The sequence below is a fragment of the Halichoerus grypus genome, chromosome 4 (genome assembly GCF_964656455.1).
Source record: "Halichoerus grypus chromosome 4, mHalGry1.hap1.1, whole genome shotgun sequence".
Taxonomy (NCBI): Eukaryota; Metazoa; Chordata; class Mammalia; order Carnivora; family Phocidae; genus Halichoerus; species Halichoerus grypus.
In genome coordinates, this window is record NC_135715.1 from 187,587,682 (window position 1) to 187,614,593 (window position 26,912).

A 26,912-nucleotide genomic window follows, 5' to 3' on the forward strand; every position below is an offset into this window, starting at 1 on the left:
GTCAGGTTTGGTTTCTTCTGAGGCCTCTCTCCTTGGCTTGCGGATGACTGTCTTCTCCCGTGTCCTCACGTGGTCTTCCCTCTGTGTGTGTCTGTGTCCCAATCTTATCTCCTTATAAGGACACCAGTCATATGGGATCAGGCCCCCCCCCCGAAGACTTCATTTTGATTTGACTACCTCTGTAAGAAAGACCCTGTCTCCAAATACAGTCACATTCTGAGGGATGGGGATGAGGGGCACAATTCAGCCCAGAACAGGGCCTGAATCCAGTCTTCTGGGACAGGAAGTATACAGTAAGGGCAGCTACCAGGCCTGGAGTTTGGACCTACCTTCTTCAGTCTCAGGAGGCATCGGCTTTCCCTGGACCTCACAGGGACTGTGTCCACCTGGAGACTCCTCCTTGCAGCACCGACCCTTCCAGTCCATGCTGTGTGTGACCTTCAGCACGGGTGTCACTCTTGCTGTCACTATTAAGGACCTATAGGGGATGGCCCGTCAAATCAAATCTGAGCCTCCAGCCTTGTAGTCAAAACCCTGTCTTTCTTTTATACCTCGGTGCCATGACATCCTCACATGGATTCTCCCAAACACCACCCCCTCCACTTCAGTCCCCACCCCAGCCTCCTTAACCTTTGGTCCTTCTCTCCAAGTATATTTTAAACCCAAGATGAAATTGTACACCCAATTTTGCAACCTACACCATTCACTTGACGGCATGTATTTTGAGTCTTTCCCCATGAATATGCTCTAAGTCAAGAAGCTCCCTGGCTCTATAATGTGTCATCTGATGAAAGGCCATGCTCCACCCCGTCTCTCATTCCCACATCCCGCTCTTCCCCCTCTGCCACCAGCTTTCTCTCTGCCAGCCCGGGATGGTTGCTTTGTCCCCTCATACTGGTATTCCTACATGCATGTTGTTGTGCACTTTGCACTTCAGTCGATAATTTTCTAGCTTTCTAGTCCTTTCCAGTTCATTTTCTGGTTTCAAACTAGAGTTTAGCTTCCGCCTTCTGATTCCTTTATTTCTGAAAATCCCTGGAAGGAGGTTGTATAGGCTGCAGGCTAAGGCAAGAGAGGATGGGATCCAGGGGCTCTGTGTGTGTGTGGATGTGTGTGGGGGGCAGGAAGGGAAGGAAATTGTAGGAGTGTGGGAATTTTAGTCCTAGGATCCACATTAAGGGTGATTTTGAGATCTCTCAGATTCTGTCTCTGTTTCCTGCTAGATCTCTTCTCACATGGGTCCTTATTTACACGTGGCACCTGTCATTCCCAATTTTCCATAGCCCCCACTCTTCCCCATTGCCTTGCACTTGGTCGCTCCATTTCTTTCCATGACCTGCCTGACCCTTGGAGTATTTGAGTTTGTGGTCCTATCTGAACGTTTTTGTTTCTCTTTGTCAAAGGGGTTTTCTCCCTTTGAATTGAACATGGTCTCCATAGGAGCTGCTGCTCTAATTGCATCTTAATCTCTCCTTTCAGATCTTGCCCAAATCCCTCTGCCTTTACAGAATTGCCCGTTGACATTCCTTATGTTTAATCTCTAACCCTTTTGCATTTGTTTGTACTGTATAATCAATTTTTATTATTTATTTATTTATTATTATTTTTTTTTCAAAGATTTTATTTATTTGACAGAGAGAGCGAGAGAGGGAACATAAGCAGGGGGAGTGGGAGAGGGAGAAGCAGGCTTCCGGCCAAGCAGGGAGCCCGATGCGGGGCTCGATCCCAGGACCCTGGGATCATGACCTGAGCCGAAGGCAGACGCTTAACGTCTGAGCCACCCAGGCGCCCCCATAATCAGTTTTTAAATTATACCATCCTCTTCTTGCCTGTGGCACACATTTCATATATAAATACATAATAGAAAGAGTAGGCAGGGCGCCTGGCTGGTTCAGTCGGGAGAGCGTGCAACACTTGATATCAGGGTTGTGAGTTCGAGCTCCACGTTGGGTGTGGAGATTACTTAAAAATAAAATCTTAAAAAAAGAAAAAAAAGAAAGAATAGCCAACACTCCCGGAGGATCGGCTATAACAAAACTGTTGCAATGACATCCGTAACATCATTTAAAGAAAACGACCAAAAGTTGCCTCCTGGTGATCATCTCTGCTAGTGGAGTGTTCATAAAGACAAAGTGTAAGGAAGGCATGGAAATCACTATAAATTAGGCTTCCTGCCACCCCTCATACCCCCACCCAGCTAGCCCAGGGCAGAATATATGTCAGTGTGGAGAAAGTTAACAGAATCTTAAAAAAAAGGAACAGTTTATTAAACGTCCTCTCTTCACAATTTTTTTCTCATCAATTAAAAGCTTTTAATCTGTTAATTAATCTTGTCATTACCTTCCATAGTGAGCATTTCCTATTTCATTTGTGGTTTTTAAGATGTGCCACAAATTGTAGAAATTAAATTTTAGTGAGACTTAACACTAGGACTGACAGGCCAAGAGAAGGAAGTTTATGTTTACTTTATTAGCATTTAAAATACCATGTTCTACAGTTATGCCTTCGTCACTCATATTCAATTACCAAATTGCTACCATACACCATGGCTTTAAGAGTCTTCTCTCAGCGGCTTAAATTTTTTTGTTCTCCTCTTCAAAGAGCCTCAGGGAGGAGGGCGGGGCTGAGGAAGCTCCCGTTATAAAAGCCTTCTTCCTCTGCAAGACGGGGAGGCCAGCAGGATCTTTCCAGTGAAAGCAAATCCTGCCTGACAAACCTCAACTGGTATGTTATCAACTTTCGCTTTTCATGTCTCTATAAATGTTGCAATTGCTGTAACTTGTAGAACTGGTATGAATAGAGGATGTTTGGCAAGGACATCATTTAGATTTTCTATGAAGATTTGAAACTAACAAGACAAAAGGTGAAATTTCTCAAAGAGCTGTTGGGATAAACAATAAATGCTAGTTCACAGATATTTATAGTACTTGTTGGATTTATTCAGAGATGTAGGAGACTGAGCTAAGTTTTTGAATGATTTAAAATACAATTACAGCCTTTTTTTTTTCTGATTGACAGAATCAGAAATTTCCTCAAATGAGCTTTACTAAAAAATTCACTGGCATCTAAACTCTGCAACTGACTGTCTAAAGCAATCCTATGTTTTTTTTTTTTTAAGATTTTTTTTTTAAATTTATTCATGAGAGACAGAGAGAGAGAAAAGCAGAGGCAGAGGGAGAAGCAGGCTCCCTGCAGAGCAGGGAGCCGGATGCGGGGCTCAATCCCAGGACCCTGGGATCATGATCTGAGCCAAAGGCAGATGCTTAATCGACTGAGCCACCCAGGCGTCCCAATCCTATGTTCTCAGACCTATTGAGGACATCACAAAATAGGTTTTTCTTAAATCAAGACTATGATGGAGCCTAAATTAGCCTCAAGAAAGAATGTATTCAAACAGCCAACAGTCTTTGATAAAGAAGAAAAGTATATTTGACTTATTTTTACATACAGCTTCTGAAACATGCTCATCATGGCTTGTATTCTTTAGAAGCAAAAGGGAAACACTAGGCGTTGGATGAATAATTAAAGGTTTTATCTCTAATTTTGAGGCCATGATTGTCAATGCTGACTTCTTCAGAGTTAAGATTTTTTTTTTTTTTTAAGATTTTTATTTATTTATTTGACAGAGAGAGACACACAGAGAGAGGGAACACAAGCAGGGGGAGTGGGAGAGAGAGCAGGCTTCCTGCAGAGCAGGGAGCCCGATGTGGGGCTCGATCCCAGGACCCCGGGATCATGACCTGAGCCGAAGGCAGACGCTTAACGACTGAGCCACCCAGGTGCCCCCAGAGTTAAGATTCTTAAGCAGAAAACAAGTACACTTACGGTAGGGGTTTCAGCTCCTCAGTGTCTTGAGAGTGTAAAGAACTTTCTTTCAAGGTTGTGACTTTTGATTTATAATTCTTTAAAATTTGGAACAAAGTTGGTATCACCCATTATTCATCTTTTTTGTCTTGCCTAAGAGTTGTCATAGTCTTGGCACCTGTGAAGAAAATAGGATCCAGGCACCTAGGGACCCCCAGCCTTTCCCCTTATTCTGGGGTGGAGGGGCTCTCAGCAGATAGTACCTTCCAGCTCATTTGCTGCCGGGACTCACCTCCTGTCTCTCACCTCTCCTCTTTGGGGCAGGAGACACCAGAATCATTGACTTTAGGAGCTCCCCTGGGCTTTCACCGTTGGGGTTTAACCCATCGATGCAAACTTCAAAAATGTGGCTGACAAAAATATGGCAATTAGAAAAGTGGGATAATTCCTACAAGGAAATGCATCTCAGTTCTCCAGGGTGAAGGAGGTGGGGGAGGCTAGGTGCACGTTGACCCTCGCAGGTCCACTGTAGTTCCTGCGTGTACCTCAGGCCAGAATGGGAATTGAGATTTCTCTGATGGTGTCATTTCTATCTGAAGCTTCCGCAAGTGTCACACTCACCATTATAATGAATAATTGATGGGAATGAAGAGTGGAGATGGCCGGGGTTTGGTATGGGGCCCTTTGGAACATTCTTTCAGAGCACGAACGACACAGTTCCTCTCATTCAGTGCTTTGTAAGGAAAACTTCTCCCGTCTCCTTTACCATATGGAGACTTAGATATACATCCTGGTTGAAAATGACATCTCAGGACTGGTTTGACCGTGGTGAGAGGCAGGTAAACCATAATCTTAAAAATATGCCACATGCCATTCTTGTGTTTGGACAATAACAGAACAGATTGATTTTTGATTTTGGTTTTGTTTTTGCAATGGGCTCACAGGATACAAGAGTATTCTGTTGTGAATGGGTGATTTCTAGATTATTTAAAATTAGTTATGAGCATCAGTAATAAAAATAGTATTAGCCCAACCTCACCCCTGGCCAACAAAACCAGGTTTCTAATCCTTGATTTAAATTTTAATGGTGTATTAATATAGTATAAATGACAATCTATCTCTTCCCAAAGAGGTATTAAAGTAGCACACAATAGCTACTTATTAAACTTAGAGCTTAATGTTCAAGGATTGGGCTCTCAGGCCAGCCTGTCTGAATTTGAATCCTGTATCCTCTACTGATCTGCTGTGTGACTTTGAGGAAGTTATTTAACCTTTCTGTGCCTTGGTTTCTCCATCTGTTTAAGTGGGAAAAATAAGAATCATGTAATTCACAGGAGCGCTGAGGGTTGATATACGTTAAGCGCTGAGCATAGCACCGGGAACATAAGAGACATTACGGGAGACATGGCTCTTATTCACTGCTAGTGTCAGGGTGCTGTTCACGGCCTGATGAAATGTGTTTCATGGGCTCACAGCATGAACCGTATTGTCCATAGATTCAAGCCATGACCACAAAAGCACACTAAGCCCAAACTGATATGATACGGTCTCTGAATCATCCCAGTTATGTGCTTTGTGTCTTAGAAAGATCCAATTACAAGTTCTGAAGAGCTGGGATCACAGCTGCAGATGAGAGGGTCCTTGGTGCTGTTGGCAGGGTCCTGGGTGAGCCCAGTGGTTCTCTCACTGGGGCCCCCCCAGCCCCCGTCCGACCAGCAGCACCAGCCACACCTGGGAACTTGTTAGAGATGCAGAGTCTGTGGGCCACCCCAGAGCTGATGAGCACTTTTGGGGGCCCAGCCAATTCGGTTTGTGCAGAGAATATGTGTTTCTCTGGGTGGGAAACTGAAGATGCTGTCAGTCTTTAGGTTGGAACTGCTGTCCCTCCTGATGTGCGTGGGAATCAGTATCTTCGCAATCGTATTATGAAATTGTGACAGTGTGAATAGCGATTCAGAGTCCATTTTGGTTTTAATTTTTACTGAGGCAATTCTCCATAGCACGGTACTAGGATTCCATTAATTTCATCAGACCCCTCCGCCATCTTCGAGAGAAAGGACCATACATAAAAATAATTGAGATATTGATAAAAACATGAAAGCAAAGATCATACACAGTTAAACAAGTAAGTCCTAAATCTGGCCACTCTCTTAGGTATCTGTACCCTGGGGCCCATCACTTGGCCTACCATGGAATCCCTTCCCCTGAGCTTTACATTACTGATGCACCTTCCACTTGCCTTCAGGACTTCACAGGGAATAGGCACACAGGTTGGTGCTGTAGGTATTACTGGCTCCGTCTAGGATGTCCCCCACCATGTGGCCCCGGTGTTCTTTTTACCCAGGAGTTATTTTCCTCTTAAATTATTATTTGGAAATCATGGTAGATTCACAGGAAGTTGGAAAACTAATACCGAGAGGTCCCATGTATCCTTCACCCATCTCCCCCAATGGCGACACCACACAGAGCTCTAGTATAATACCCAAAACCAGGAAACTGACATTGACACTGAGACCTTACTCTGATTTCTCACTGGTTTTAAATGTACTCATTTGTGTGTGTATAGTTTTATTCACTCTTAGCAGGAGTCCAATAGTGTAGCCGCCTCCACAGTCCAGCTTTGGACCGGTTGCATCACTGGAAAGATCGCCCTTTATAGTCCCACCCATCCCGCCCCACCCCCTCCCCTGACGCAGGTGGTCTTGGTACCCTGGCGGCTGTCTCAGGGCATGTGGTTGGGTCCTGCTTGCACCTGACCGCGTTCATACCTTTGCCTTGGCCCCCAGCAAGATCAGGCTGCAGTTAGTTTCTATCAGCCCTGCAGGCTGGCTTCCCAGGTCCCGGACCAGCCCCTCACAGTCACCAGCGTTACCCTCTCCTTCGACCCTCTGCTCTTGTCTTGCTCTTTGCTTCCTTGGTATTCAGCAATATTTTAGTAAGTCTCTTTAAAACTTCGTGTACCAAGGAAAAAACAAAAATTTAAACTGTGAAGAAAAGAAGTGGTACCCCGTGTTTTCCATTTATTATTTAGGTTCATTCCCGCCACGCCCCACCCCCTTCCAGAACTACTTGAAATTGTGGGGACAACTCCCTAACCCACTCCTGCAATTCCCGGGTCTGCCCCTCTGCCACATTCACAGATGAACTGGCTGAAGACATAATTCCTAGATCCAGTCTTTTCCCTCTAAGAAATCCAAAGATGCTTCATCTTCTAGCTTGCAGAAGTTTGATGCCAGCCTTACTCCCTTTCCTCTTGTCCCTTATTTTTTTTTTTCTGCTGTGCTCTTTGTATGATTTTGTGTTTATTCTTATCCTTGAATAATTTCACCAGGACACCTGTAAGACGATTAATTTTGCCTGGCATGAGACTCAGTGCGATTTTTTTTTTTTGTACTGAAGACTCTTACTAGACAGTGACCTTTTCTGAGCGTCCACCCTTCTCTCTTGGTCCCAACTGCCTTCATTACACATTATAAGACTGGGGCGGCAACACTCTCCCTCGAGCCATCCGTACCCACGGTGGGCTGTGATCAGAGCCCAAAACGACAACAACAAGCTTTCCAGGGCTGCAAAAAACAAAACAACCAAACAACCAAACTTGAGTCTGCTCTTAAAAAGAGCACATGGTCAACGTAAAAATTTTAGGTCACTATCTAGTAAGAGTCAATAAAAATATTAGCATTTAAGAATAAGGGGAAAAAGGGCGCCTGGGTGGCTCAGTTGGTTAAGCGACTGCCTTCGGCTCAGGTCATGATCCTGGAGTCCCGGGATCGAGTCCCGCATCGGGCTCCCTGCTTAGCAGGGAGTCTGCTTCTCCCTCTCCCGCTCCCCCCTCTTGTGCTCTCTCTCTCTCAAATAAATAAATAAAATCTCTAAAAAAAACAAAAAGAATAAGGGGAAAAAGCAGATAAATGTTGGCCAGAAAGAGTAAAAATGAGGCTGCCCTCAGGGTTTTCCTTTACCAGAATGAAAGTCTAGTAAGAATGGAACAGGTTCTACGGTGGGGGGAAAGCGTTGTCAAGCTGTCCACGGGCGAAAAGACATTCACGTGAATAAAAATCTCCTCACGTACACCTCCTAGGAGTTGCTCCACTGAAATCATCCCCAGGGACTTCCTCCTGATGCGGACCGATGAGTCCAGGGTGGACAAGTCAGGTGCGAATGGTCTTCCACTGGGCAGGGACACCAGTGACTCGTGAAGAGGATCGAAATCATGCCTTAAAATTAATATGTAAATAAAAATTATTCTCATGCATGAAAATATACAATCTAAAAAGAATAGCTTGATAATAACAAGCTGGGTCTAAATCCCAGATTACATTGATCACCATGGTGGGGGCGGGGGTGGGGGTGGGGAGTAGCTCAGAGAGTGACCTGAAGGTCGCGGCAGGTGAGCAAACTTGACCCAATGCCGACTTTTTGCCGTTAAGAGTCAGGTTTGCTGTGGGCTCTGTCATTCTTTCCTAAAGCTACTCGGATTTCCTCCTTAGCATTGCTGCGGAGTCCGATATTTTAGGGATCCTGCATTTGATTTTCACATGTATGGGACCCAAGTAAAATTGAGGAGACTTACGGCCGGTCTTGGCGCAATGTCTTATTCAAAAGATACTCAGATCCGACAGAGCAAGACCTTTGGAAATAAGTATGAACGCAAGGGCACTGTGGTAGGCCCCCCCCGCCTCCTGGTGTTCCTGCCCGTGTGTGGTCCCCTCCCCTGGGATGCTGGCGGGACCCAGTGACTTGCTTCTAACAGTAGAACATGGCAAAGGTGATTTGGGATGTCACTTGCATGGTTGGGTTACACGGCCTGTGACTTTGCCCTGTGGTAGGTCCTCTCTGTTGCCTTATCAGTTGGCATGCTTTGACAAAGCCAGTTCCACGTTGGAGGACCCACAGAGCCAGAAACTGCGGGGACCTCCAGTCTCCAGCCTCCAGCCACCAGCCACCAGCCACCAGCCAGTGAGGTCCTGAGGACCTTGGAACTCAACCCTCACTCAAGCCATGTGAGCTTGAGCAGGGCCTTGTCCCGTCCAGCCTTGAGATGAGACCCGGCCCCTGCTGGTACCTGGATGGCAGAGAGCCCAGCTCAGCTGTGCCTGGGTTCCTGACCTGCAGAAACTCTGAGATCAAAGCACGTGTTGTTTTTAGTACTTATATTCTGAGATAATTTCCGACACAGCGAGAGATAACCGATAGGAATGGTTGAACTCAGGAAAGCATCGAAAAGATGCTGTCCACCTATCTTGCCACAACCTTATTCATGGTGACAGCCCTTGACCCATCCAGCCTGCGTGCCTGGCTCTCCTCACCACACCCCTACCATCTCTCGTCTCCTCCTCCTGTTTCTCCACATCTGTTCTCCTGGGACTGTCTCTGGGTCCTTTTGAATGTAAATCTTTTCAGCTTTTTTGGGCTACTCCCCATTTTCACTCCACACGGGTCCCAGGAGCTGAGCAGATGAAACATGTTTCCTTGGTGGATGAGGTAGGGGAGAAGGTGGCGATGCTTCAGTGTCAGTAATCTTTTCTGCCACTTTGCTTTTCCTGAGACACCTTATTCACTCTTCTTAGGAAGACCCCACACTAGTAGGGGGAGTAAGGACAGGAGTGCTGACGTCACTTAAGCACCAGGCCGAGCTGCTGTGGGCTCGTCCCATGTGACGCTCACCATGTACCAGGGGACACTGCTGGTCAGCCTCAAGTGTGGCTTTTCCTGACCTCAAGCCCTTGCTGTTGTTTTGTTTTGGTTTTTTTCTATCACACAGTCTTCTTTCCCTTAAAGTTAGATTATATAAATAGATGGTTCTCCGTGTGCTGATTTGCATTCCTCTTGACATTGAATTTTTCATTACTAAAGGCAAGTATTTTGACAAGTCTTTTGGTTTTGCCTGAAAGTTGGACTTCCTGGCCTGTGGTGTGATGTTCGAACTTTCCTGATGTGTTCACCGACCCCGTGATTTTTGAGAACAGCACAGTGAATTGAGTGTGTGCGTGACATGAAATCATCCTTTGCAAATATGATATTAAAGATGTGGGGCGCTCTTGCTGTCATTTTACTGGTGGATTCTTCTTTTAAAAATTTTTTATTTAAATTCAATTTAACATATACTGTATTATTAATATCAGAGATAGAATTTAGTGATTCGGGCGCCTGGGTGGCTCAGTTGGTTGGGCGACTGCCTTCGGCTCAGGTCATGATCCTGGAGTCCCTGGATCGAGTCCCGCATCGGCCTCCCTGCTCGGCAGGGAGTCTGCTTCTCCCTCTGACCCTCCCCCCTCTCATGTGCTCTCTCTCATTCTCTCTCTCTCCAATAAATAAATAAAATCTTTAAAAAAAAAAAAAAGAATTTAGTGATTCATCAGTTGCATATGACACCCAGCGCTCATTACATCAAGTGCCCTCCTTAATACCCAACACCCAGTAACCCCATCCCCCCACCCCCCTCCCCTCCAGCAACCCTCAGTTTGTTCCCTAGACTTAAGAGTCTCTCATGGTTTGCCTCCCTCTCTGGTTTTGTTTTATTTTATAGTTCCTTCCCTTCCCCTATGTTTATCTGTTTTGTTTCTTAAATTCCACATATCAGTGAGAGCATATGGTATTTGTCTTTCTCGGACTGACTTATTTCGCTTAGCATAATACCCTCTAGTTCCATCCACATTGTTGCAAATGGCAAGATTTCATTCTTTTTGATGGATGAGTAGTATTCCATTGTATGCATATATACCACATGTTATTTATCCATTCATCTGTTGATGGACATCTTGGCTCTTTCCACAGTTTGGCTATTACGGACATTGCTGCTATGAACATTGGGGTGCACATGCCCCTTTGAATCACTGCATTTGTATCCTTGGAACAAATACCTAGTCATGCAATTCCTGGGTCATAGGGTAGCTCTATTTTTAACTTTTTGAGGAAACTCCATACTGTTTTTCAGAGGGGCTGCACCAGCTTGCATTCCCACCAACTTACTGGTGGATTCTATCAGGTGAGGTCCATCCACACCATGGGCTGTCATTTTCTTGACTTAGTTTTCCAATTTCTAGTTGAGAGTGCCATTAGTTTAGAGAAATAGCACTCAGAGTTGAAGATAAAATAAGGGGATGGTCCTAGACTTGAAACTTGTACTTTTAAGCATCATTACTCCGGTGTCCTCCAAATGGGTGGAATGCTGGTGCCTCTTTCATGTGAATGCCAAATACTGCAAATCAGATCCATGGAAAGAAGTAGTATCCCAGTAGGAATTCTGGAGAGGCTTCAAGACCATATACTTACATATGGTGGATATCGAATGCTGTATCCTGTTACGTTGTGTTACAGTTTTGGAGTTACACCATCATATTTCCCAAGTTGTGTGTGAAACTCCAACTCCTGATTGTTGTGGTTGTCATGAATAAGTCCATCACCTTTGGAGCTTGGTAAACCATCTATAAACTTATTCTTCCTCAATGACAGTGGTGGCTCTCTTATCCATTCCAAGAGACTGAGGTTCCAGGTGTCCCCCATCTGCCTGTGCAGGTGGGTGATGGGAGCAGGTGTGCAGAGCAGACCAAAGCTCTAGAGCAGATGTTCCAGGCTGCTATTTGGCAGCAGAAACCTTTCCTCAGAGGGGACCTTCTAGGACCTTGGATACGAGAATGTGATGAAGGCAGGACTGCTCCCACTAATGTGGGTGGTGGGTCCCTGAGCCCCTCTTAGCAGGAAGTCCCTGAGGACCCCCTTTTATTTTTTTAATTTTTAATTATTTTTTTAGGATTTTTTTTTTTATTTTTGAGAGAGAGAGAGAAAGAGAGAGAGAGAGAGCCCATGGGGGTGGGGGGAAGAGCAGAGCGAGAGGGAGAGAGAAACTTGAGCAGACTCCCCCCTGAGTGTGGAGCCTGACATAGGGCTTGATCTCATGATCCTGAGATCATGACCTGAGCTGAAATCAAGAGTCGGGTGCTTAACTGACTGAGCCACCCAGACATCCCAAGGACCCCTTTTAAAACCACTCTCTAGACTTGGATGTTGAGTGAAGCCCTGAACACCTGTGTGTTGTCCCCATTTCTTCTCTGGAGTCAGATTCAGGCAGGCCAGGTAGGACCCAGGTGCTGGGGTCGGAACGTCAATCAATCAGTTCCTTGTCCAGGAAGGATTTCAGACAATATGACGCGAGAGGGAAAAACCATCAAAGTTTTTCATCAGTATTTATTATGTTATTGTTGGCTCTCTTTTCCTTTGACCTTCAATTGGTTATCTATCTTCGATTGATGACTTTAGGGGGGGATCTGCTTGCCCGACAAAGCCCTTCGGCTCCACGCTCCGTTATTCTTACACTTGTCACATCTGCCCTGTGCTTTTATCTCTCCCTGTCTGCTAGTTTTCTTCTTGCAAGATTGAAACAGGACTCAATGAATCAGCTGCTGGCCCCTCCTCCCATTTGCTCCTGTGGAGGGGAGGTCTACACTGGTTGTCTACACACTCTCTCAACCCCCCTATCGCTGAAACCCCGTTGCCATGGTCACTGGTTATCTTCTCCTTGCCCAGCCTCTAGATGCTTATCCTGTTTATTAAGTATATTTTCCAGATTACACGAGCAATGTATTTAACTTTGGTAAATATAAAAAGGAAAAAAAAAAAAAAGAAGTACTCACCATTCCACCCCCTGCGTTAGCATCTAATGACTAGCATTTTGGTGTATTTACTCTTGGGTGCCTTCCGCACATTAGCCAGGAGGCACTTACCTTCCCTACAGCTGGAGCTGCCTTTCCTGCGGACGCTGAGCCACCTTTATAAGGAGCTGGGAGGGGGAAGGACCCACTCAAGGTCTCACCCAAGCCCCTGTCTGTGAGGCGGGAGCTCTTAACTGCCAGGAATTCCTGCCTTCTGTTGTTTCTTTTTCTACTTGCAACAGATCATAATAATTTCTCCATGCCCTTAAATTATACCCCCTTAATGACTCCACCCTTTTATTTCTTTTGGGTGGAATGTTATATTAATGGAAATTTAGGTTGCTTTCAATGGTCCCTATTAGAAATAACTCAGCAATGAATAGCTCTTCAGTACAACTTTTTTTGTGTGTTTCTGACTGTTTCTTTTATCTAGGGTTCCCAAAGTCAGTTCATTCGGTCAACAATATTTAAGTGCCTTGCTACACATTGCCCAGTTGCTTTGCAGGCAGTAAAGTGGTTTCCACCCCACCCAGTCATCTGGAAGCGTCTGTCTCATCACCCTCTTCCCAACATCAAATACTATCATCTGAAAATATCTCCTCTTGGTGTTTCATTGTTGTTGGGCTTTTATGACAAGGGAGGCTTAGTCTGTTTTTGAGTTTACTAGCGATCTGTGTTCTCTCTAAAGTGGATTTGGATTTTAGCCCTTAGACTATTTTTCTATCGGGTTTTGTATTGTTCTGCCTGGTGGTACCACTTTGTTAATTTTCCTTAGCACACGATGCATCGATGCATCGACTGGTTTATCCCTAATGTGACTTTCTTTTTTTTTCTTTAAAGACTTATTCATTCATTTTAGAGAGAGAGAGAGAGCACGTGAGGAGAGAGGGAGAGGGAGAATCCTCAAGCAGACTTCCCAATGAGTATGGAGCACAATGCGTGGCTCAATCCCAGGACCCCGAGATCATGACCTGAGCCGAAACTGAGTAGGACTCCTAAACGACTGAGCCACCCAGACGCTCCTACCTGGTGTGACTTTCACTCCTCCCTCCCCTCCTGGCTATGGTCCTATCCAATTTACCTGCCCTTTCCCAAGGTTCCCTGGGGAGGGGGGTGCTATGGATCATCTCCTTTCGCTCTCCAGGCCCTCCCCTGTGGCCTCTTCTGACCTTTGCCCATGGCCTTTGGTCCTCTGTCCCTTCCCCTGATGCCCCAGCTACTCTCTCATCCACGCCTTAACTCCTGACTGTGTTCAGGCGGCAGATGAACTCCTGGAGCCCCTGGGATGTAAGACGTCCTAAAGAAAGCCCAAACTCATAATCAGTCAACCTTAACATCAGCTGGGTTCAGGAAAGCAGTTGGAAATGAATATCTAATGTAGGCATTTGACGTGTCAGAAAGGGGCAGCCCACTGCACGTCTCACGCGACTTGCTCATTTCTTGTTTGAAATGTGACTAAAAAAGCAAAAATACACCATTTCCTGTTGCAACGAAGAAAGCAGTTTTTCATTGTGAGGCAAATGAAATCATTTCCTGACCATTGGTGCCCTACTTAGAAGCAATTTTCTGTATGGGGATCACAGTAAATACCTTGCAGGATTGATCTGTGGTTTTACAATAATGTATGTAAAGTACCAATTAATACTCGGGGCCTCTCTTTGAAATGTCTGGGGAGAGAAGTAAAAGCACTCGTCGTTTTAAACAGCCTGTACTAGCTGCTCTGAATGGGTTTCAAAGAAGCTTCCAGACTCTGTGGTGTGGGAGAGTTTTGAGGCTGCCTGGGAGGGGCAGTTGGGACGGAGAAGTCAGGCCCACCGGGCTGAGGGTCAGGAACATGTGGCTGAGCGGCAGGTCTAGGCCTCTCCACATCCAGGGGTTCTAGAAGGCTATGTGGAAGCAGTTTGAAAGCTGCAGGAGGATTTAGGGTTTGGGAGGGGCTGTTATTTATTCATTTAAATTATTCACTCACTAAATATTTGTACAGATCTACTCTGCGCACCTTGCCAGGTCCTGGGATTATAGTGCTGAACCAGAGACATCTGGTCTGGAGACCAAACAGATCATTAAACAAATCAGGGCTCCCACAGCTGTGTGGAGGGTAGAGGTGCTGCAGGACCAGTCACCAGGACATGCCCCCGCCTGGGGGTCACAGAGCACCTCCCCAGAGAAGTGGTGCACACGTGAGGTCTGGAGGATGCAGAGAAGACGGGCAGACAGGGGATCTGGGGAAGAGGGTTCCAGACAGAGGGTGGGACCCCGGGGGCCACTAGAGAGGCTGGTGAGGGCGAAGGAGGTGGGACTGGCTCTTGGTGACTGGACGGCTGGCATGGGTAGCTGGGGAAGCTTGGTGTCAGAGGAGGAGACTCAGGGAGACCAGGAAGGATGAGGCTTTCGTTCTAGAAATGTTGTGTCTACTGTGTCTGCCAGACAACACAGGGATGTGGATGGAGTAGCCATTGGTGGTTTTTGTCTGCAGCCCGGGCTGAGGGTCGGAGGGCGCCCCTGCAGGTTGGGATGGGAGGGTCCGGGTGTGAGGAGAACTGGGGCAGCCTGGGAAGCCTCCCCGTGGTGGCTGAGGCTTCTGCGTCTCCCGGACTAAAGGGCAGCTGCCAGGCCTGAGAGGGAATGGCCGGGTGTCCCTGGGGCCCAAGTGTCGGCTCTGAGTCTCAGGGCGACCTGGACACCCAGGCCCTCGGCCCCTGCCACCACGGGCTGGATCAGGGCCTGGATCCTGCTCAGAGTCCGGCCCCTTCCTCTAGCTGACATAAGCCATCGTTAGGGCTTGTTCTTTCCGTTCCCTTTACTCCAAATCCCTTAAGCTGGAAGTAGCTACTGCGAACCTCCCAAGTGTGGTGGTCTGCGATGCGGGACCCCGCCTCGGAGAGGGACATCAGGGGCGGGGGGCAGGGCTGGTGCCGTGAGGACGGGAACTCAAGCAGGTCCTGGAGGATGCGGGGGGATGAGGCCAGAAGAGCAGGGCAGGGGTGCAGTTTCCCGTGGGGGTCCTGGGGCGGAGCAGGAGGTGGTGGAGACAGAGGGCCCTGAGACGGGGCTTTCTGCGGAGCCCTTTAACTGTTTGCAACTCAAACTAACCCCCCTGCCCTGCCCCATTCTCCACAGACAAGATGTCCTTCGAGGGGGCCAGGCTCAGCATGAGAAACAGAAGGAACGGAACGATGGACAGCACCCGGACCCTGTACTCCAGCATGTCTCGGAGCACAGACGTGTTCTACAGCGAAAGCGTGAGTCCCCAGCGGCATGGTCACGTCAGAAGGCAGCACTCTGGCCATTATGTTATTTAGGGGACCCACTGCTTCTTTAAAAAGATCGCACCGTATAGTGTTTTCTTCTGTGGGCTGTTTGGGTCACACGTGGAAACATTTTCTCTTCTGTGTCGTTTTCCCAGCATCCTTATTTTAAAAGTTGTAACCTTAACCTTAATACGTTGTTACATGATGTGTTTGTTAACGGGCGGCTGGTGCAGTTTACAATACTGAGCTGTTAACACTCGTTTTCCTGCTTCGTGCTTGGTGTTCTTGCCTCCAGCCCTGCAGGGCTGCACAAATGATTCTTGAATCTAAGTCCTTCTCTTCAACTCGGAGAGGGACATGGCGGGGGGGTGGGCAGGGCCGGTGCTGTGAGGACAGGAACTTAAGCAGGTCCTGGAGGATGCGGGGGGATGAGGCCAGAAGAGCAGGGCAGGGGTGCAGTTACCCGTGGGGGTCCTGGGGCGGAGCAGGAGGTGGTGGAGACAGAGGGCCCTGAGACGGGGCTTTCTGCGAAGCCCTTTAACTGTTTGCAACTCATACTAACCCCTAGTGGGCGTGAGGCCCCACTGCCTTACATTTGGTGTCAGCTGCCTTTTTGATTTTTCCAACCTGGTGGGTGTGCAATGGGAAGTCACTGTGGTTTTCCTTCACAGTAGCTTCATTATTGGTGAGGCTGAGCCCTCTTCACATATTTATGGGTTATTTTTGTGTCCTCTTTTATTCGATGCATGCTCATGCCTCTTGTCATTTTCCCCTTCGTCCTATTGTTAGTGATTTCAAGTCCTTGGTAGATAATCTATCTACCAATCCTGTGATGATCAGTGTGTATTGCAATTATATTCTCCCACTTGAGGAGTGTAGTTTTTTCCAATGTATTCTTCAGCTCTTTCCAAATAGTTTGCTTTTGCATCTGAAGGGAAGCCTTTGGTGTATAGGAACTTGTGGCTGTTTATCAGAATGAGGTCCCGGATATGCCTTACCACCTTGTCCATGGGGGAGCAAACACAACCCTTTAAGGAGTCTTTGGAATATGTCTTCTTTTGAAAAGCAAGTGTAAGAGGAAAGAGAATCTGCTTTGATACATTATTTATGCTAAACTATCAACAAATGCTTACATTCCCTTGGTAGTCTTAGAGACGGAAAAACATAATTTGTATGTGTATCATGACATTTATAACAAGATAACGCCAAGTTAACTTGTAGAAAAATTTGCATTTAGTTATAAAAATTTAAATGTATGCCTCTTTTAAAAACCGTTGTAGTACTCTAAAAACATGAACGGATGCTGGGTGCTATGAATATGTGGTAAATTCTTGCAACCTTTGAAGTAGGTATAGGTCACATTTAGTATTTGTTAATGACAGCAGTGTGTGAGAATAAATTAGTGATACGCTGTCTAATGTTCTTTCTCCAAAGGACTTGGTGGATTTTATTCAAGCAAATTTTAAGAAACGGGAATGTGTCTTCTTTACCAAAGATTCCAAGGCCACGTAAGCAACGATTTTCCCTCCGTTATTGCTTCCATGTTGGAAAATAAATTATTAACAACCATTACAATGAAAAAACGAATGTTCACTAGTTCATTATTAAAGTTGTTTTCATCTTGCAATTCTCAGAAATGGTGGGTGAGCAGGAAGAATTTGGCAAGTAGCTTGGACTTGGTCCCTAGAGTGAGTCCCTAGAGCGGTATCATTTCGTTTCATATTTTTAGCTTTGGCAATAGTTGGTAGGGGCTCCAAGAGAGGCTGTTGCCCCCTTCAGTGTTCCCATGAGCCTGGGAGCCCACCTGAGTGACCACCTGAAGGTTGTTGTGCTGTACTGTTTGGCAGATGACCCCAAGAATGAGCGTTTGGGGCAATCTGGCTCTTCTGTTAGGCTGTTGACTTTGGGCCTTCCCATCCAATCGGGTGTTCATCTACTCTGAGTCTCAAGTGCTTTGGAGCATCAAGGCTGGGTTTCAAAAGCCACGAGAGCGGCCCTCAGCAGCTGTAAATGCAGGAGGTGCTCGATGAATGTTAGCTAATGAGCAAGTGAGTGAATGGACCGACTGCTGATTTTTCCCATAGAAGATGCGCCTGGACCCAAAGAGATAATTTTAGTGCTACCCCCCCCCCCCATCCTGTCCCTCTGCCTTTCCTCTGTTGCCTGGGGCTGAGAGGAGAAAGAATCTAGCTATTAATTGGTTGGATAGTTGCTGTTGTAGTTTATAATTAAAGCACTGACCTTCTGCTGAGCTGAGGCAGCCAACAGAGGAAGGATGTAAGAACAAGTAAGAGCAGGTGCGTTGGAACCAGCCCTGGATCCAACCTTGGATCGGCCGCCTGCTCGCTGCATGACCTGGAGCCAATTATTCTTCTTTCTGAACCAAATTCTCTGATGCTAAAACGCTAGCAAAGTATACCTCATGGGTTGTGGCAAGGATTCAATGCAGTAGCACACAAAATACCTACTATAGTGCCACAGAGCATAAAAAGGCCTTAATAAATGCATTTTCTGGTTTGTGTCGATTAGAAAATGAACATCAGAAAAACTAAGAATCTCTATTTTGTCGCTGGTGGAAACTTACTCATCATGAGTCATTTTGACAGAGTACAAACTTCATGAGTCAGCTCTTTATTCCCTGAATGGTTTCAATGAAAGCTTTTGCTGTTAATCTATTGTTTGACTGGTAGAAAATACAGTTTGGATTCATTCATTCACTCAGCAAATATATATTGAGCATCTACTATGTCATGGGGACTTACATACTTGATTGCTAATTCTACAACTACCCCCTTTTCAAGGTAGCTGCTTTGTAAAAAAGATTTTATTTATTTATTTGAGAGAGAGAAAGAGAGTGAGAGACAGCGTACAAGTTGGGGGAGGGGCAGAAGGAGACGGAGAAGCAGACTCCTCGCTGAGCAGGGAGCCTGATGCGGGGCTTGATCCCAGGACCCTGAGATCACGATCTGGGATGAAGGCAGACACTTAATGAATTGAGCCACCCAGGCACCCCAAGTTAGCTGTTCTTATCACTTGACAGACAAGACATGTGAGCCCCGAGTTCAGTATTTTACCCAAGGTCACACTGCCAGTGGGAGAGGGATGAGGGACTGGACCCAGGTTTTCTGATTCCTAGCTTGTGTGTTCTTTTTATCTCCTGCCCCCACCCTTTCTAAGAACGACACTGCCTCAGACTGACAGTATTCATCAGCAATTTCTTAGGTGCAGAAATCCAGTCTAATTGGTTTAAGTGAAAGGGGTAGTAATGGGAACTTTTGGCTGAAAAGCACAACCAGAGCCAGGGCTCAATGGCACAGAGACTCTGTCTCTTCCCACATGTCATTTCTGTTGTTCTCTGGGTGGGCAGGCTCTTCACAAGTGGTGGCAAAGTGGTCACCATATCTGACATGTTACCAGCTTACCATTTTACCAGTGGGGGAAAGAGGGCCTCATTTTTAGCAAATCCTCCAAAAATTCTGGACTGATGTTCATGGCTCTTCTTGGTCTTAGTTGGGCCGTGTACCCACCTCTAAACTTGTCCCTGGGGCTGGGGAATAGGATATATTGATTGGCCAGGCTTGGGTATTGTGTCCACATGGACCCCGTGTGGAAAGGAAGGATTCCTCAAAGGAAAATCGGGGTGCTCCTGCTAACAGAACAGGAAATGGATGCAAGGTAGGGAAACCTATAGCTGTCCACCTTAAAGTGCTTGATTACAGCTTGAGTCTGGCCCAAAACAAAGGGAGATGTGGTGAGCAGCCCCCATCTTCAACAACACAAGCAGAGGACAGGAACACCTCAGGGTCTTCTAGTTCCCTTCTAGAAGGGCACAAGGTTGTAGACCAGGGTCAAGACTCTACGCTTTGGAATTCCCCATATTTATTACTATTATCTCTCCATAGGTGGTAGGAATACTCTGTGTCATCCAAATTACCCATTGGACAAGGAAATCAAATGAAGTGACCATTAATATTGATACCCCGAATTTGCTGGTTTGCCACACAAGCTGACATAGGCTGTCCAAGTCTCCCCAGAGAATCCCTGGAGTTGCCCATATGTGCTACGCCCAGACTGCTCAAGTTTCTCTGCTCTACCCCTTGTGGATGTCTATTTCTCGAGTAGTCACTGGAGAATGATGCCCAACCATCGCCCCTACTGGTGAAGGCCTTCTGAAACATTGCTGCCCAGCTTAGGGGCTGTGTCCTGGCACTCCTGAGGCTGTAAGCCCCTGATCTGGGTTTGCTCTCTTCTGTTCTCACTGCCTTGGCCATGCTGCATTCTAGTTAGAAATAGGGAGGACTCGACTTTCTCTAGAGCGGCTCGCTGCAATGGAACTTTCTGTCATGTCATCGAAATATCCTATACCTGCACTGTCCAATATGGTAGGCGCTGGCCACAGGTGGCTCTTGAGCATTTGAAATGTGGCTAATACAGTCAAGGAACTGAATGCATGTAATTTTAGTTTTAACTAATTTAAATGTTGCCACATGTGGTTAAAGGCTACCTTACTGACATGTAGCTCTATAGCATTCAGACTTGAGCTGAGAGGGCCCTGATGTCCTCCTGTCTGCTCCATCTCTCTTCTCTGTCACCCCATCTCTCCTGTATGTATCTGCACTCCTAGTGCCTTCCTGGCCTCCTCTCCATTTGTAAACCAAGTCATGCAGATTGGCGCTTAGAGGGCTACCAGCCTGCAGACCATCAGGATGGAGCCTACAGTTCTCTCAGCCAAGATCACCTGAGGCACACCCCTACCCTTAAAAGGGAAAAGGGCTTAAGAGTCTGTCTTCAGTTATAGGAAGAACAGGTGGGGCAGAGACTTCTCTTTCCCATCCTGCAATGAGCTTTGGTGGGTGTGGACAGACCCCAGTGGGTGGCAAGATGGTAACTGTAGAGAGAGGAGGAAGCCAACTTGGACTCTAGTGGGAGGACTCTGAGACCACTGGGGAGCAGCCTTGCCTCAGTAAGAGAGCTGAGTAAGTACCCCAAGTAAGGGACTGAGTAAGAGAAAAGGACTGAGGAAGTTGAGATCGATTCTGGTTGTCTTTCTTTTCTTGGCCAAACTGCGTGATGCCCCGCAAACTGTTCCAGAAAGGAGGCGAGATTACTGCTGAAGGAGGGGTTTTGGATCCAGGCTTTACCTCAGTTTTTATAGCCCTGAAAGTCTGACATACATTTTGAACACAGATAATTTCCATACTCATAGTAATTAAGACTTTGAGTTACAAGGAACTCAAGCTAGCTTAACCCAAAAGGGTTGATTTACTATAAGGAAACAGTAATGCCACACAGAACCCAAGAAAAGGCTTGTCTCAATCCAGTGGTGTAGATGGGATTGTAGAGCGGGGACAGCCTCACTGGGGTCCCTGTCACATGTGTACTCTCCAGCAGGAACTCACACTGATGAATCATTCACAGCCTCACCCTTAGGAGGGTGAGCTGCTTGTGAGGAGTCCTGCCACAACGTATTTGTTCCTCGCTATCTAAGGTCTTCATTGTGTGGCTTTGGTAGTTACCCTGGGCTTCCAGCACTTCAAAACAATCTCTGTTAGCAGAGTAACTCATTTCATGTAACACAGTTGAGGCCAATTGCTTCCACGTAGTAGAATCTCGGTCACAATTAGAATCTGTCTGCTTCTGGAGCAATCATAAAACCTCCTCCCCAAACTAGTTTTTGCTCCATTGTATTTTTAGAAGCTGCCATAGAAAAGCATGCCACTATTATCATTTTGTAAAATGAAAATGTGATCTACTACCATGAAGTGTTTTTAGAACTAATTCTACATTTTGTCAAATAAGCTTATCAGTGAAGAAGGCCTTGAGTCCTTGAAGTCCTTGAAGTCCTTCCTGTGACAGACATGTAACAGCTATGTACGCTTAAGCCCACCTTCTGGAAGGCAAAAACAAAACAAAACAAAACAAAACAAACAACTTACTTTACAAAAATCACTGAGGAATGATGAGAATTCAAACTATTTACAAGAAGACTAAATCAATGTATTTACTCATTTATGCCTTCATCATTTGGAGGATGTTAGTTGAATGCCAAGAGCAGAGAATAGAAGATAAACAGAGTCTAGTTAGAAGCAAACCCTAACAGAGTTTCTCAGCTTGTTGTATACCTTTATTTGACCCAGGCTGCACAGGGAATCCTTGCTTCAGACTTACCGCATATAGTTGCCCAGGCTGTGCACTGCACAAGTGTGCTAAGGGTCACAGGCCTATGTCTGCCAGAGGGGGCATCTTTTCTAGCATGTTGGTGGTTAGGGTGACTACATACTTTATTTTGAGACTTGGAACACTGATAAGCAGGATGCAGGCTCTGACCCTACTCGGGCTAGGGCAGCAGATATAAACTCGGATTGTTCTGGGCAGATCAGGATGTTTGGTCACTCATGCTGTTCTGCTTCTCCACCAGCCGTGGCTCCCTTGAATTCTTTGCACCTTCTGACTCTTGTCCAAAAACTGATGGGAGAGAGAGAGAGAATAGGGGGAGCCAAGTGGGTGGGGCAGGCAGAAAGAAACTGGGAGAACGGAGAGTTGCTTTGGCCATATTCACATTTTTATTGTGGCTCTTATTCATCTCTTCGGAGACATGATGGTCAAGATGCAACGCAGCTCTGGATAGAGCAACCAAGTAGCCATGGCATGTATTTTTACGTTTTTTTTAAACTGCATTTTTCTTCTTTTCTGTTGCCATTGCTTCTGCTATTCCTTGATTTGCATGAATGGCACCAGCCCAGCCTAAAAGTCACTCGATAGAGGGTGTGCCATGGTTCCCACCCTCTCAGCAACCCTGAGAGGAGTGGGACTGTGCCGGGGGAAAGGAGGGGTTTGCTTGTTCTGCACTACACTGTGCGGTCCCCCAGACTGGAGAGCAGGCGTCCCATCCAGTTAATCCCTGGGTGCGGTGAGTTTCGCCTAGGCCCGCCTCAGAGCAGATTTTCAATCCTTTACCTCTTACTGCCTATCTTTTCATCCTCCTCCAACTTCGTAGGTGCACACGTGTCCCTTAACAAACACATACATTTTAGATCTGCAGCACTTTTCATGGGAAGAAATAGTGTTCATTTACTGCAGTTTGTCCTCGTCTAGCCCAAATGATTGAAAGTCTCCCAAGCAGCTGATGTCCAGTATGGACAGGATGGTCTCTCTAATTTCTGGATCTCACTGGGTCCCTGCCAGGGGACCCACGGTCTCCGGTGAGTACCATCCCCAGGAAGGAGGACTCACCTCACCTCAGGAGAGCGTTACTGGCCGGGCACACTGGCAGGGCCAGCACTCAGGGCTCCTGCATGTTATGAACCATGCAGGAAGCTACATAAATGATCTCCAGATTTCTAAGGCTTAATCCCATAATAACCTCACGGCTCTGTATGCAGAGGCAGACTCTATGAAGGCACTCATGTATCCCAGCTCTCAGTACAGAGCCAGCTTTTTGGGGTATGGACAATAGACAACAGGGATAAAACACCAAGATAGATAGCTCTTTTTTTTTTTTTTTTTTCAAGATAGATAGCTCTTGAACATCCACTGAGATGATGAAAAAAGTCTGAAAATAAGACTTGACAGTCAGATCTCTTTCTGTGTTTATTTAAGCTAATAATGTGTAGTTTATTCTAAAAATGTGATGAATGATGAAATCTGTTCCTTCCTGCCGCCATCACCCCGCTCAGGGACAGTGTGTGCAAGTGTGGTTATGCCCAGAGCCAGCACGTAGAAGGCACGCAGATCAACCCCAACGAGAAGTGGAGTTACAAGAAACACACCAAGGAATTTCCGACCGATGCCTTTGGGGATATTCAGTTTGAGACCCTGGGGAAGAAAGGGAAGGTAAGCAACGGTTTTCTACTTTAGCTCATTCATACAACCTGGACTACCTTGAGTTACCTTGAATTGGTTCATAGTGTGGAGGCAGGAGAAATGGGTAGTCCAGGCGAAAACGATGGCGGGAAAAGATAAACCTTGTAAGAGTCGCAAAGCTGTGATCAGGTTATGTGCCGCTGGAGCACTCAGCTCGTGCCTGGCTGCTGCTCAGAGGCCTTCCCCTGAGCGCACTGCAGGCCTATTACATCTGCGTCCAGCCCCGCTGCTACAAAAGGCCCGTGAACCTTTTTACGCCTTGTCCCATTCAGTTTAGCTTATGGCAGTCTTGAGAATACATATGGCCCTGAGTAAGGTGACATTTCGCTCTACACACCCACAGTTTAGGCTTGTCCACCCGGCCTTAGGACAAGGTTTAATGACCGGGAAGTGGTACCCTCAAATGCGCGGGGGTCTTCTGTCTCCATGGCAGCACCATCCCTAGGCAGCTGGAAAGCCTGGGCCTACACTCCTGCACCCCCAAGCCCTGTGTTTGCAGCCCTGGAAGGTGGCCCACTGCTGTCTCTTCCCAGGGCCCCAGTGGCCATCTCTTGCCTGCCCTCGGCTCCCCTACCTCAGTCTTGTCCCTCGGTCCCTAGTCAATGCTGGCGCTGGAGGGCTCCCGAACGTGTAAATCCCGTCCTGTTTCTACTCTGCTTCAAACACCTCACAGGCACCCCACGGCCTTTAGGATAAATCCCCGGGTTCTCCAGCTGGCCCGGATGACCGTCGGTGGCACCCCCCCAGCCTACTGCTTTCCTTCCACTTCCCGGTGGGGACCCCCCTTAGCTGCTGGGCCGTGCGCCTCGCCCCTGCCGCAGGAACAGGTGGTTGGGAGGACAGGTGCCGACCCTGACACTTTCCCTCTGCCCCGCAGTATATCCGCTTGTCCTGTGACACGGACGCGGAGACCCTCTATGAGCTGCTGACCCAGCACTGGCACCTGAAAACGCCCAACCTTGTCATTTCTGTGACCGGCGGTGCCAAGAACTTCGCCCTGAAGCCACGCATGCGCAAGATCTTCAGCCGCCTCATCTACATCGCGCAGTCCAAAGGTGCGGCCGGTCCCTGCGGGGCGGGGGGGACAGTGCGCTGCCTCGGGGGAGGCTGGGCCCCCTCGTCCTCAGGGAAGGAACCGAGTCCCAAATGCAGCTCATGCGCAGAATCTAGACGCTCTAGAAGTACACGATTAATCACGATCTATGAATCAAATGAATGGACAGACAGGGAGCTCTGGCAGGTGGTGGGGGGGGGGCTTGGGGGTGGGGGGTGATGGTAGGGGGTCACAAGGTAAAATCAGCGTCAAGGTGCGTCCTTGTGGGTGCTTTTGTCTCCTTGAATCGTCTAAGGTTTTCATTGAGTGGTTTCTACATATAAAATTGTACCCAGAAAATACTCTGCCGAATCGAAAAGGCAAGTTTCATTTCTTTGCTATTTAATTTCAAGAGCTGTGATTCTCCCTTGGAAATAGCGATGGTGCTTGGCAGGTTGTAAGCACCAGGTAAGAGTTTGATTGAGATCAAGACGAGTAACTGTGGCTTTGTTACCTGAAATATTCAGCGTAGTGCTGAATTTTTAATTTTTTAATTTTTCTTTTTAATTTTTTTATTATGAAAAATTTCAAACCTCCGGAAGAGTCGAAAGAATCATATAATGCACATCTGTACACCGTTCACTTAGAATCACAAATTATTAACATTTTCCCACATTTGTCGTATTACTTTCCAAAAAACAGTCTCATGTTATGATTTTTAAAGACTCATTTGAGAGTAGATTGCAGGCATCATGCCCTTGGCCCCTACGTATGTCAGCATGAATCTCTCAAGAACAGGGGTGTTCTCTCCCATAACCCAGTACAATTTTCAAACCTGAGAAAGTTAGCTGCCCAATACTGTTATCTAAAGAACAGTCCATATTTTAATTTTGCTAATTGTTTCAACATTGTCCTTGTAAGCAAACAAAACAAAACAAAAACCCCAAAACCAGAAACCCCACCAAAACGAAAACCCCCTCAAAACAAAAAACGAACCAAACAAACAAAAAACCCCCTTTTTCCCCCTCAGTGGACTCCGTTGAATTTAGCTTTCCATGTCGTAGCAAACCAAAAAGCTTTTTTTCATCTGGGATTGTTCTGCAGCGTTTCTTGGTCTTTCAGGCCATTTTGAGGAATATAGACAAATCGTTTTTGCAGACTGTCCCTTCATTTGATATGATGTTTCCTCACGATTAGGTTCAGTTTATCAAAGCCTATTATTTTAAAGATTGCTTCGTTAAGAATATTAGTTAACTGACAGAGCTAAGGACACGTCTTATTTTAGATAAGAGTTTTCTTTTAACGTCAAGAAGAAACCCGGATGTCGTTCCCATTTGTTCTCCATTTCCTGACCCACCAGAGGGAGCTGCAGTAGGACGTTACTTTATTATGAAACTGAGCAGCTCGGCTTCCTTACTACTAAATCCTGAACACACATCATTCATTCAGAATACTTATAAAATGCCTACTATGTGTCAGGAATTGTTTTAAGTGCTGGGAATATAACAGAACAAGACAGATAATAGCCCTGGCCTGCGTACCTCCAGTCAGATGAAGGGAGGGGCTGGTGCTGGATGTTAACAGTCTCGTGTCCTCTGCGTTGGCTTCACTTCCTCTTGCCTGCTGTGAAAGGGAAACGTGACAACTAAAATCTGTCTAGAGGAAGGAGACCAGGTGCCGAGGGTCTGCAGTTCATGTCCTGTGAGAAATGGTTGCAGGAATCGGGTAGGACAATCCCAAGGACCATGCTGCATTTATACCTTAAAATATTGGAAGGGCTTTTTTTTTTTTTAATTTTTTTATTGTTATGTTAATCCCCATACATTACATCATTAGTTTTAGATGTAGTGTTCCGTGATTCATTGTTTGTGCATAACACCCAGTGCTCCATGCAGAACGTGCCCTCCTCAATACCCATCACCAGGCTAACCCATCCTCCCAACCCCTCCCCTCTAGAACCCCCAGTTTGTTTTTCAGAGTCCATCGTCTCTCATGGTTCTTCTCCCCCTCCGATTTCCCCCCCTTCATTCTTCCCCTCCTGCTACATTCTTCTTCTTCTTTTTTTCTTTCTTAACATCTATTGCATTATTTGTTTCAGAGGTACAGATCTGAGATTCAACAGTCTTGCACAATTCACAGCGCTTACCAGAACACATACCCTCCCCAGTGTCCATTATTGGAAGGGCTTTTATCTGGGAGATGACTAAACCCGTTTCTTATCGCTGAAGAGAGTAGTACAATTACAGAATGGAGACAAACAGTGAGCAAAGGGACTTTCTAGCAACTGGGCGAGAGGGCCTCCCGGAGCCT

General features: G+C 46.5%; 1 protein-coding gene across 1 annotated transcript in view; it reads left to right on the top strand.

The window, feature by feature from the left end:
- Nucleotides 1-15,580: 15,580 nt before the first annotated feature.
- TRPM8 (transient receptor potential cation channel subfamily M member 8) overlaps nt 15,581-26,912 on the top strand; it is a 74,298-nt gene continuing 62,966 nt past the window's right edge. The window contains exons 1-4 of the mRNA XM_078070011.1: nt 15,581-15,697; nt 17,141-17,214; nt 23,383-23,539; nt 24,447-24,624. Coding sequence (XP_077926137.1) covers nt 15,581-15,697; nt 17,141-17,214; nt 23,383-23,539; nt 24,447-24,624 — 526 coding nt within the window. The remainder of the gene's footprint in view (nt 15,698-17,140; nt 17,215-23,382; nt 23,540-24,446; nt 24,625-26,912) is intronic.